Source organism: Dendrobates tinctorius, unplaced genomic scaffold (assembly GCF_039654945.1).
Source record: "Dendrobates tinctorius isolate UK_male_01 unplaced genomic scaffold, ASM3965494v1 ptg000377l, whole genome shotgun sequence".
NCBI lineage: Eukaryota > Metazoa > Chordata > Amphibia > Anura > Dendrobatidae > Dendrobates > Dendrobates tinctorius.
This window is the reverse complement of record NW_027362043.1, coordinates 7,138,221-7,150,790: the sequence shown is the minus strand read 5'-3', so window position 1 is coordinate 7,150,790 and position 12,570 is coordinate 7,138,221. Positions and strand designations below refer to the sequence as shown.

At 46.5% G+C, this 12,570-nt stretch overlaps 1 protein-coding gene across 2 annotated transcripts in view; it reads right to left on the bottom strand.

Annotated features, from left to right (window-relative positions):
• Positions 1-12,570, bottom strand: part of NPR1 (natriuretic peptide receptor 1) — a 209,028-nt gene that overhangs the window by 99,136 nt on the left and 97,322 nt on the right. For both annotated transcript variants that reach the window (XM_073563016.1, XM_073563015.1), the window contains exons 2-4: positions 3,890-4,089; positions 3,364-3,474; positions 2,557-2,692 (exon numbers count right to left, since the gene is read on the bottom strand). In XM_073563016.1, coding sequence (XP_073419117.1) covers positions 2,557-2,692; positions 3,364-3,474; positions 3,890-4,089 — 447 coding nt within the window. The remainder of the gene's footprint in view (positions 1-2,556; positions 2,693-3,363; positions 3,475-3,889; positions 4,090-12,570) is intronic.

Below are 12,570 nucleotides of genomic sequence, written 5' to 3'. Positions count from 1 at the left end.
ACACTAATGACTGACACACGGGGAAATGAGGGGACGGTAAAGATTGACACATGGAAAGATGAGGGGACACTAATGACACACATGGGGAGATGAGGGGACACTAAAGACTGACACACGGGGAAATGAGGGGACAGTAATTACTGACACACGAGGAGATGATGGTACAGTAATGACTGACACATGGGGAGATGAGGGGACTCTAATGACTGACACACGGGGAGATGAAGGGACACTATTGACTGACACACGGGGAGATGAGGGGACAGTAATGACTGACACACGGGGAGATGAGGGGACACTAATGGCTGACACACGGGGCGATGAGGGGGCACTAATGACTGTGGCACATCTCACTATTTCCATAACCAGCTGTGGATGAGAGGTTAAGTCCAGCAGCTCCTCGCAGCGAGCTGAGGATGGCGAGGCCTGTATGGCATTTAATCATCATGCATGTGTGAAGTAGCTGGTAATGACGGGATAATTACACAGGAAAATTATGCTAAGAGTTGAAAACGGGCTTCAGTGTAATTCAGAAATCCCGGAGGCAGCAGATGGCAGCCGAGCGAGTGACAATGGGAAAGATAATTACATGGGAAGAGTGGAATAAGTACAGCTCTCGCCCTACAGACATCTCAGGCCTCCTCCAAACATCCCTGGCAATAACTTATCCCCAGTGACAAGACTCCTGGCATGATGAAATCGCCATGACTGCCCCATACACATGAGATGGTCCCACCAGAGGTGGTGAGTCTTCACATTCATTGAGGACCATCAATAACAATGCTGACCCTTCTCTCGGCTCCCAGATTTGTTGATTTGGTCCTTTGGCGATGCTTCCATCTAGAGAATGAGTGGATAGATGGGAATGCTGCCTTGTATCCTTATTCTTATAGCAGCATTGACTCCATGGTGCTGTACGTAATAATGGGGTACGTACGAAATACAAGTGTCACTTATAACAGCGATACACAGGTACAGAGGAAGAGGACCCTGCCTGCGGGATTACATTCTGGTACCACAGACATCAACGCATAGGAGCCCAAGACAAGTCAAAGATGCTAGAACTGCATTAGACAGAAACGGAAAGGGGGAAACCCACTGAGGAGTGAGATTCGGAAAAAAGTTAACAAGGAGCTAATCATAGAGTTGGGGAAATGATCTGGGAAGTGAAAATACAGATTTGAAGCGAGTCATGTTGTGGGATAGGTTATTTTTCACTGGGCGTCAATGACATCAGACCATGACCATTAGGTGCCTCCTATATCTTGTTAGAACAAAGGACTGGCCATGAAAAGATCCAAAATGCCCAATTCTTATTTCTCTGATATTTTCCATTGGGGGTGAGAAGCTGTACAGCAGACAGCTGACAGACAGAGGAAGGAAAGGTAAAGTCGGAGGTCCTACTATGTAGGAATGTTCTCCATCCCCGTGTAGGAGGTAGATCGGATGCTGCAATTGGGAGCTGTGTTTGCAGGAGTCCTCTTGGCCCATGTTACATGGAGAGGGTGTGAAGGCCAAGCCACAGCTGCTTCCTGTACGTTCAGGAACCCTCCACTACGTCATACTGTTTTATGGGGCTGTCTACTTAATGGAATGCTAAGGCTTATCTACTGTACATTTGCTCAGCAGTGAAATCCAGCTTTTGTTTTCCTTCTTTTAAGAGCCGCACTGCAAGTATGAATAGATGCAAGCAAACACCTTAGTGCTGGAGACTGAGCTGCTCACACTTTAATCAGCTTCATCCGAGCATTGTATGACTTGACATTATTCTTGAGACTCAAGGTGTGCGAAAACCATTCATGCTGAAAGTGCCACTGACTCCATATCTGGAGTAATTACATAAGGACTGAGGAGCAAAAAGTTGCATGCCTGCAAATCTCATCATGAAGCATGACTGATGTGGCTTAATAGCCATTGTCTGTGGGTAGCCATGATTGGACCGATGGTCTTTCTTCATTAATTTCAGACCATCTCAGCTGACACCTCTCTCATTCGTCTTCAATGTGAAAGTTTGGCAAATCATCTTATGAGCACCTCCAGTCTCTCATGATCCAGTTCTCACACTATCCTCCACACACTATCCTGCCCCATTCACAGCTGCTATATAGTGGGGCTTGGTGTGGCTGACAAAATGCTGAATATTTGCCTATCTTGTGTGCTCAGGAGAGTTGGCAAGTACAGTGGGAACAGTGTGTGCCAACCTTGTGAAGACTTACAGAAAATTTGTTTGAGCTCTGTCATTGCCAACAAAGGATATATAACAAAATATTGAGATGAACTTTTGTTAATGACCAAATACTTATTTTCCGCCATAATTTGAAAAATAAATCTTGTCAAATAAGACAAGGGTATTTTCTGAATTTGTTTTCTCATTTTGACTCTCATAGTTGTGCTCTACTTATGATGTCAATTACAGGCCTCTCGCATCTTTTGAAGTGGGAGAAGTTGCACAATTGGTGGCTGACTAAACACTTTTTTTCCCCACTGTATGCCAGAAAGTAAGATTTGAGAAGATTGCTCCACGTGGTTCATGACACCTTGGTGACATGAACTCACCATAGTAGGTTCTGTTCCACATATGTTCGGTGATGGCAGATGCATTCTTCATACTGTATCCCTTTGCCCGAGTGTCATTTACTGCCTGAGCGTAAAGCATGACTGAATCGTAGAAGGCAGCTGCCACGGTGTTCATCTGTAAACAACATATAGACACATCATGAGCGTGCATTGGGGAACACACACTTCTTCGAACATTGTCCTTGCACACTCACACTCCCAGTCATTTCAGAGCACCTGCACGCATCCAGTGTCACACACAACCCCCTCATCCTTGCTCATTACAACCCAGGTACTCAGCACTGACGCTGGCCCGTGTTCTAGATCTAATCTCTTTGTCTTTTGCCCATGAGCCGGTAATGAAACATTTCCTGTTGACGTGCACAATTAATTGCCCATCAGACCCAAGTGGTAAATTACCAGGCGCTAATCTATAAGCAGGAGAATGAAGACATCACCACCCCTGGAAAATAAGTAGAGAGGATCAGTGCCAGCTAATGGCAGTATGGTCACATAAGGGCCGCTCTACCTTCCCCTGAGCCCCACTCACCAGATTTCTCTCCATTCTCTACTTTCCCCTTATCCCCACTAACAGGATGTGCTCTGCATGCTTTACCTTCCCCTGAGCCTCACTCACCATTGTTCTCCATGCTCTGCCTTCCCCCGAGCCCCACTCACCAGAGTACTCTCCATGCTCTACGTTCCCCTGAGCCCCACTCACCAGAGTGCTCTCCTTGCTCTACCTTCCCCTGAGCCCCACTCAACGGAGTGCTCTCCATGTTCTACCTTCCCCTGAGCCCTACTCACCAGAGTGCTCTCCATGGTGTAGTTGAATCTGCGAGCGTAGATCCTCAGGTCGTGCAGGAATTCCTGATACTCCGAGTTGTCGGGCTCTTTGATTGTGATAATCATGACTGCCTGACCGAGAGACACAACAGATCGGCCACTATTACTCCTCACACTCTGATAGAAGCTCTACTCCAGACCAATCGTGACTGATATCCGATCGATGGACATTCCCCTCGTTGGTCGGTATATCTATGGACTCTCCTTCATGCTTATCTGTAGTCATCATCCAGGATTGGCAGTGCAAACACTCCATGTTATTTATTAGCTCCCTCAACAAATATATACAGTAGCGTGTCAATATGTACCATGTGTCAGCTCCTTCCTATCCCATTTATTGGGCACTCAGATGACAGGTTGATGTGTTTACCCCAGACATTAACCTCCTTTCTGACTTTATGGACACCAGCCTCCCAACTTAACACCTTCCTTGCAAACTGAAAGAGTTGCTGACCAGTTATAGTACGTGGGAGAGAAACTACTGTACCTGAAATGCTTTCTGGGCTTTATCGTCATCTGGGTCTCCTCTGTACCATGGCCTCTTCACATCTGGGAATTTGGTGCCCTGGAGGCTGGCACCGAAGATATCAACATAGAAGAACACATAGTCACCGGAGCACAAGCCTTGGTCATAAACCTGAAGCATCAGCTTGCGAAACGTATCTGGAGAGCAGCAAATGTAGACAACTGAAGAGGAAAAAAAGAAGCTATAGCTCAAACAATATCCCCAAACCAGAAATACTCACCAAACCGATAGTAGATGAGCGATCTAATGAGCTGCATATACTGTGTATATAAGGGGCAGTATTATACTAGTTATATTCTTGTACATAGTAGTATTATACTAGTTATATTCTTGTACATGAGGCAGTATTATAGTAGTTATATTCTTGTACATGGGGCAGTATAATAGTAGTTATATTCTTGTACATGAGGCAGTATTATAATAGTTATATTCTTGTACATGGGGAAGTATTATAGTAGTTATATTCTTGTACATGAGGCAGTATTATAGTAGTTATATTCTTGTACATGGGGCAGTATTATAGTAGTTATATTCTTGTACATCGGGTCAGTATTATAGTAGTTATATTCATGTACATAGGGGGCAGTATTATAGTAGTTTTATTCTTGAACATAAGGGCAGTATTATAGTAGTTATATTCTTGTACATGGGGCAGTATTATAGTAGTTATATTCTTGTACATGGGGCAGTATTATAATAGTTATATTCTTGTACATGGGGCAGTATTATAGTAGTTAATATTCTTGTACATGGGGCAGTATTATAGTAGTTAATATTCTTGTACATGGGGCAGTATTATAGTAGTTAATATTCTTGTACATGGGGCAGTATTATAAAAGTTATATTCTTGTACATAGGAGCAGTATTCTAGTAGATATATTCTTGTACATAGGAGCAGTATTCTAGTAGATATATTCTTGTACATGGGGCAGTATTATAGTAGTTATATTCTTGTACATGGGGCAGTATTATAGTAGTTATATTCTTGTCATAGGAGCAGTATTATAGTACGTAGTTATATTCTTTGTACATAGGAGCAGTATTCTAGTAGATATATTCTTGTACATGGGGCAGTATTATAGTAGTTATATTCTTGTACATAGGAGGCAGTATTATAGTACGGTAGTTATATTCTTGTATATAGGAGGCATTTGTTTTAAAAAAAAACCCAAACAGTACATATTACTGTACATTCTGACCATAAATGTCAAAACATTAATTTTTCAACAAAAGCAATACAAGTCGAATAAAATAAAATGTTATAATACAAATAGCTCAAGTCCATTGCTCTGGAAAGAGGGAGAAAACAAAAATAAATAAATAAATAAAATAATAATAACCAACACAAATGGTACGTCCACATTAATCCATATGTACATTCCTCTATAATGTTTTGTTGCTCCCATATTTCCTGATCTCTAGACATTTTATACACCTCAGTTCTGACATGATCAGGTTCACTACTGTCATATGATGGAAGGGTTCACTACAGATGGACACTCAGGTTCTCGTATGCCAGTTATAGTACTTTATAACTGTTATAGTCAGATACAAGGTCCCCTGGTTGATGTTACTTACAGTAGATGGTACACCATAGATGATATCTAGGTATTTTAGGGACTGCATTCTTGGGACTTTTAACTTGCAGGATATTTCTTCCCATATTTTTCTCCCGCCCCAGCACTCCGTTATAAAATGTGCCATTGTCTCTTCTTGCTGACAATCCAGAGGACACATTCGATCTGACACTCTAAGATACTTCTGGTTACCTCGAACATAAAGCTTCCCATGTAACGACAGCCAGGTGATGTCAGAAAACTTAGCTGGGAGCCTCGCTGCTTTAAGAAACCTCAGACTTCACTGCAATGTGATAGTTGTGCAGTCTCTCAGTGTAGGCTGTACACAAAAGAAAGTGCGTCATATCCTGACATACAGGTCCTTCCTGGTCTTATCGTTATATATACAGTCATATATTAAAGTTTGGGCACCCCTATTAATGTTAACCTTTTTCTCTATAACAATTTTGGCTTTTGCAACAGCTATTTCAGTTTCATATATCTAATAACTGATGGACTCAGTTATATTTCTGGATTCAAATGAGGTTTATTGTACTAACAGAAAATGTGCAATATGCATTTAAACAAAATTTGACCGGTGCAAAAGTATGGGCACCTCAACATAAAAGTGACATTAATATTTTGTAGATCCTCCTTTTGCAAAAATAACAGCCTCTAGACGCTTCCTGTAGCTATTAATGAGTTCCTGGATCCTGGATGAAGGTATTTGTGACCATTCCTGTTTACAAAACAATTCCAGTTCAGTTAAGTTTGATGGTCGCCGATCATGGACAGCCCGCTTCAAATCATCCCACAGATGTTCAATGATATTCAGGTCTGGGGACTGGGATGGCCATTCCAGAACATTGTAATTGTTCCTCTGCATGAATGCCTGAGTAGATTTGGAGCGGTGTTTTGGATCATTGTCTTGCTGAAATATCCATCCCTTGCATAACTTCAACTTCGTCACTGATTCTTGCACATTATTGCAAGAATCTGCTGATACTGAGTTGAATCCATGCGACCCTCAACTTTAACAAGATTCTCGGTGCCGGCATTGGCCACACAGCCCCAAAGCATGATGGAACCTCCACCAAATTTTACTGTGGGTAGCAAGTGTTTTTCTTGGAATGCTGTGTTTTTTAGCCTCCATGCATAACGCCTTTTTGTATGACCAAACAACTCAATCTTTGTTTCATCAGTCCACAGGACCTTCTTGCAAAATGTAACTGGCTTGTCCAAATGTGCTTTAGCATACCTCAGGCGACTCTGTTTGTGGTGTGCTTGCAGAAACGGCTTTTTTCGCATCACTCTCCCATACAGCTTCTCCTTGTGCAAAGTGCGCTGTTTTGTTGACCGATGCACAGTGAAACCATCTGCACCAAGATGATGCTGCAGGTCTTTGGAGGTGGTCTGTGGATTGTCCTTGACTGTTCTCACCATTCTTCTTCTCTGCCTTTCTGATATTTTTCTTGGCCTGCCACTTCTGGGCTTAACAAGAACTGTACCTGTGTTCTTCCATTTCCTTACTATGTTCCTCACAGTGGAAACTGACAGGTTAAATCTCTGAGACAACTTTTTGTATCCTTCCCCTGAAAAGCTATGTTGAATAATCATTGTTTTCAGATCATTTGAGAGTTGTTTTGAGGAGCCCATGATGCCACTCTTCATAGGAGAATCAAATAGGAGAACTACTTGCAAGTGGCCACCTTAAATACCTTTTCTCATGATTTGATACACCTGGCTATGAAGTTCAAAGCTCAATGAGGTTACAAAACCAATTTAGTGCTTCAGGAAGTCAGTAAAAAGTAGTTAGGAGTGTTCAAATCAAGAAAATGATAAGGGTGCCCATACATTTGCACCGGTCAAATTTTGTTTAAATGCAGATTGCACATTTTCTGTTAGTACAATAAACCTCATTTGAATCCAGAAATATAACTGAGTCCATCAGTTATTAGATATATGAAACTGAAATAGCTGTTGCAAAAACCAAAATTGTTATAAAGAAAAAAGGTTAACATTAATAGGGGTGCCCAAACTTTAACATATGACTGTACAAAGCTGAGTGTATAGCCCCGCCCACTCCGCATAGCCGCACTCACTATAATATTCCACGTCATCCCGTCAGCCAGAGCTACCGGACTACTACCCCTAATATCCCACATCATCCCGTCAGAGCCACCGGACAATTACCCCTAATATCCCACATCATCCCATCAGCCAGAGCCACCGGACTACTACCCCTAATATCCCACATCATCCCGCCAGCCAGAGCCACCGGACTACTACCCCTAATATCCCACATCATCCCGTCAGCCAGAGCCACTGGACTACTCCCCTTAATATCGCACATCATCCCGTCACCCAGAGCTACCGGACTACTATCCCTAATATCCCACATCATCCCTTCACCCAGAGCTACTGGACTACTGCCCCTAATATTCCACATCATCCCGTCACCCAGAGCCACTGGACTACTCCCCTTAATATCTCACATCATCCCGCCAGCCAGAGCCACCGGACTACTACCCCTAATATCCCACATCATCCCGTCAGCCAGAGCCACTGGACTACTCCCCTTAATATCTCACATCATCCCGCCAGCCAGAGCCACCGGACTACTACCCCTAATATCCCACATCATCCCGTCAGCCAGAGCCACTGGACTGCTCCCCTTAATATCGCACATCATCCCGTCAGCCAGAGCAACTGGACTACTCCCCTTAATATCGCACATCATCCCGTCACCCAGAGCTACTGGACTACTACCCCTAATATTCCACATCATCCCGTCACCCAGAGCTACTGGACTACTACCCCTAATATCCCACATCATCCCTTCACCCAGAGCCACTGGACTTCTACCCCTAATATCCCACATCATCCCGTCAGCCAGAGCCACTGGACTACTCCCCTTAATATCCCACATCATCCCGTCAGCCAGAGCCACTGGACTACTCCCCTTAATATCTCACATCATCCCGCCAGCAAGAGCCACCGGACTACTACCCCTAATATCCCACATCATCCCGTCAGCAAGAGCCACTGGACTACTCCCCCCTAATATCCCACATCATCCCGTCAGCCAGAGCCACTGGACTACTCCCCTTAATATCGCACATCATCCCGTCACCCAGAGCTACCGGACTACTATCCCTAATATCCCACATCATCCCATCACCCAGAGCTACCGGACTACTACCCCTAATATCCCCACATCATCCCGTCAGCCAGAGCCACTGGACTACTCCCCTTAATATCCCACATCATCCCGTCAGCCAGAGCCACTGGACTACTCCCCTTAATATCTCACATCATCCCGCTAGCCAGAGCCACCGGACTACTACCCCTAATATCCCACATCATCCCGTCAGCCAGAGCCACTGGACTACTCCCCTTAATATCGCACATCATCCCGTCACCCAGAGCTACCGGACTACTATCCCTAATATCCCACATCATCCCTTCACCAAGAGCTACTGGACTACTACCCCTAATATCCCACATCATCCCGTCAGGCAGAGCCACTGGACTACTCCCCCTAATATCCCACATCATCCCGTCAGCCAGAGCCACTGGACTACTCCCCTTAATATCGCACATCATCCCGTCACCCAGAGCTACTGGACTACTACCCCTAATATTCCACATCATCCCGTCACCCAGAGCTACTGGACTACTACCCCCAATATCCCACATCATCCCTTCACCCAGAGCCACTGGACTTCTACCCCTAATATCCCACATCATCCCGTCAGCCATAGCCACCAGACTACTACCCCTAATATTCCACATCATCCCGTCAGCCAGAGCCACTGGACTACTCCCCTTAATATCTCACATCATCCCGCCAGCAAGAGCCACCGGACTACTACCCCTAATATCCCACATCATCCCGTCAGCAAGAGCCACTGGACTACTCCCCCCTAATATCCCACATCATCCCGTCAGCCAGAGCCACTGGACTACTCCCCTTAATATCGCACATCATTCCGTCACCCAGAGCTACCGGACAACTATCCCTAATATCCCACATCATCCCATCACCCAGAGCTACCGGACTACTACCCCTAATATCCCACATCATCCCGTCAGCCAGAGCCACTGGACTACTCCCCTTAATATCCCACATCATCCCGTCAGCCAGAGCCACTGGACTACTCCCCTTAATATCTCACATCATCCCGCTAGCCAGAGCCACCGGACTACTACCCCTAATATCCCACATCATCCCGTCAGCCAGAGCCACTGGACTACTCCCCTTAATATCGCACATCATCCCGTCACCCAGAGCTACCGGACTACTATCCCTAATATCCCACATCATCCCTTCACCCAGAGCTACTGGACTACTACCCCTAATATCCCACATCATCCCGTCAGGCAGAGCCACTGGACTACTCCCCCTAATATCCCACATCATCCCGTCAGCCAGAGCCACTGGACTACTCCCCTTAATATCGCACATCATCCCGTCACCCAGAGCTACTGGACTACTACCCCTAATATTCCACATCATCCCGTCACCCAGAGCTACTGGACTTCTACCCCCAATATCCCACATCATCCTGTCAGCCAGAGCCACCGGACTACTACCCCTAATATCCCACATCATCCCTTCACCCAGAGCCACTGGAATACTACTCCTAATATCCCACATCATCCCGTCAGCCAGAGCCACCAGACTACTACCCCTAATATCCCACATCATCCCGTCAGCCAGAGCCACCGGACTACTACTTCTAATATCCCACATCATCCCGTCAGCCAGAGCCACCAGACTACTACCTCTAATATCCCACATCATCCCATCAGCCAGAGCCACTGGACTACTACCCCTAATATCCCACATCATCCCGTCAGAGCCACCGGACTACTACCACTAATATCCCACATCATCCTATCACCAAGAGCCACCGGACTACTACCCCTAATATCCCACATCATCTCATCAGCCAGAGCCACCGGACTATTACCCCTAATATCCCACATCATCCCGTCAGAGCCACCGGACTACTACCCCTAATATCCCACATCATCCCATCAGCCAGAGCCACCGGACTACTACCCCTAATATCCCACATCATCCCGTCAGCCAGAGCCACTGGACTACTACCCCTAATATCCCACATCATCCCGTCAGCCAGAGCCACTGGACTACTCCCCTTAATATCGCACATCATCCCGTCAGCCAGAGCCACTGGACTACTCCCCTTAAGATCGCACATTATCCCGTCACCCAGAGCTACCGGACTACTATCCCTAATATCCCACATCATCCCTTCACCCAGAGCTACTGGACTACTACCCCTAATATTCCACATCATCCCGTCAGCCAGAGCCACTGGACTACTCCCCTTAATATCGCACATCATCCTGTCAGCCAGAGCCACTGGACTACTCCCCTTAATATCGCACATCATCCCGTCACCCAGAGCTACTGGACTACTACCCCTAATATTCCACATCATCCCATCACCCAGAGCTACTGGACTACTACCCCTAATATCCCACATCATCCTGTCAGCCAGAGCCACCGGACTACTACCCCTAATATCCCACATCATCCCTTCACCCAGAGCCACTGGACTACTACCCCTAATATCCCACATCATCCCGTCAGCCAGAGCCACCAGACTACTACCCCTAATATCCCACATCATCCCGTCAGCCAGAGCCACCGGACTACTACCCCTAATATCCCACATCATCCCGTCAGCCAGAGCCACTGGACTACTCCCCTTAATATCGCACATCATCCCGTCAGCCAGAGCCACTGGACTACTCCCCTTAATATCGCACATTATCCCGTCACCCAGAGCTACCGGACTACTACCCCTAATATTCCACATCATCCCGTCACCCAGAGCCACTGGACTACTCCCCTTAATATCTCACATCATCCCGCCAGCCAGAGCCACCGGACTACTACCCCTAATATCTCACATCATCCCGCCAGCCAGAGCCACTGGACTACTCCCCTTAATATCCCACATCATCCCTTCACCCAGAGCCACTGGACTACTACCCCTAATATCCCACATCATCCCTTCACCCAGAGCCACTGGACTACTACCCCTAATATCCCACATCATCCCGTCAGCCAGAGCCACCAGACTACTACCCCTAATATCCCACATCATCCCGTCAGCCAGAGCCACCGGACTACTACCCCTAATATCCCACATCATCCCGTCAGCCAGAGCCACTGGACTACTCCCCTTAATATCGCACATCATCCCGTCAGCCAGAGCCACCGGACTACTACCTCTAATATCCCACATCATCCTGTCAGCCAGAGCCACCAGACTACTACCTCTAATATCCCACATCATCCCGTCAGCCAGAGCCACCAGACTACTACCTCTAATATCCCACATCATCCCGTCAGCCAGAGCCACCGGACTACTACCCCTAATATCCCACATCATCCCATCAGCCAGAGCCACCGGACTACTACCCCTAATATCCCACATCATCCCGTCAGCCAGAGCCACCGGACTACTACCCCTAATATCCCACATCATCCCGTCAGCCAGAGCCACTGGACTACTCCCCTTAATATCGCACATCATCCCGTCAGCCAGAGCCACCGGACTACTACCTCTAATATCCCACATCATCCTGTCAGCCAGAGCCACCAGACTACTACCTCTAATATCCCACATCATCCCGTCAGCCAGAGCCACCAGACTACTACCTCTAATATCCCACATCATCCCGTCAGCCAGAGCCACCGGACTACTACCCCTAATATCCCACATCATCCCATCAGCCAGAGCCACCGGACTACTACCCCTAATATCCCACATCATCCCGTCAGCCAGAGCCACCAGACTACTACCTCTAATATCCCACATCATCCCGTCAGCCAGAGCCACCAGACTACTACCTCTAATATCCCACATCATCCCGTCAGCCAGAGCCACCGGACTACTACCCCTAATATCCCACATCATCCCATCAGCCAGAGCCACCGGACTACTACCCCTAATATCCCACATCATCCCGTCAGCCAGAGCCACCAGACTACTACCTCTAATATCCCACATCATCCCGTCAGCCAGAGCCACCGGACTACTCCCC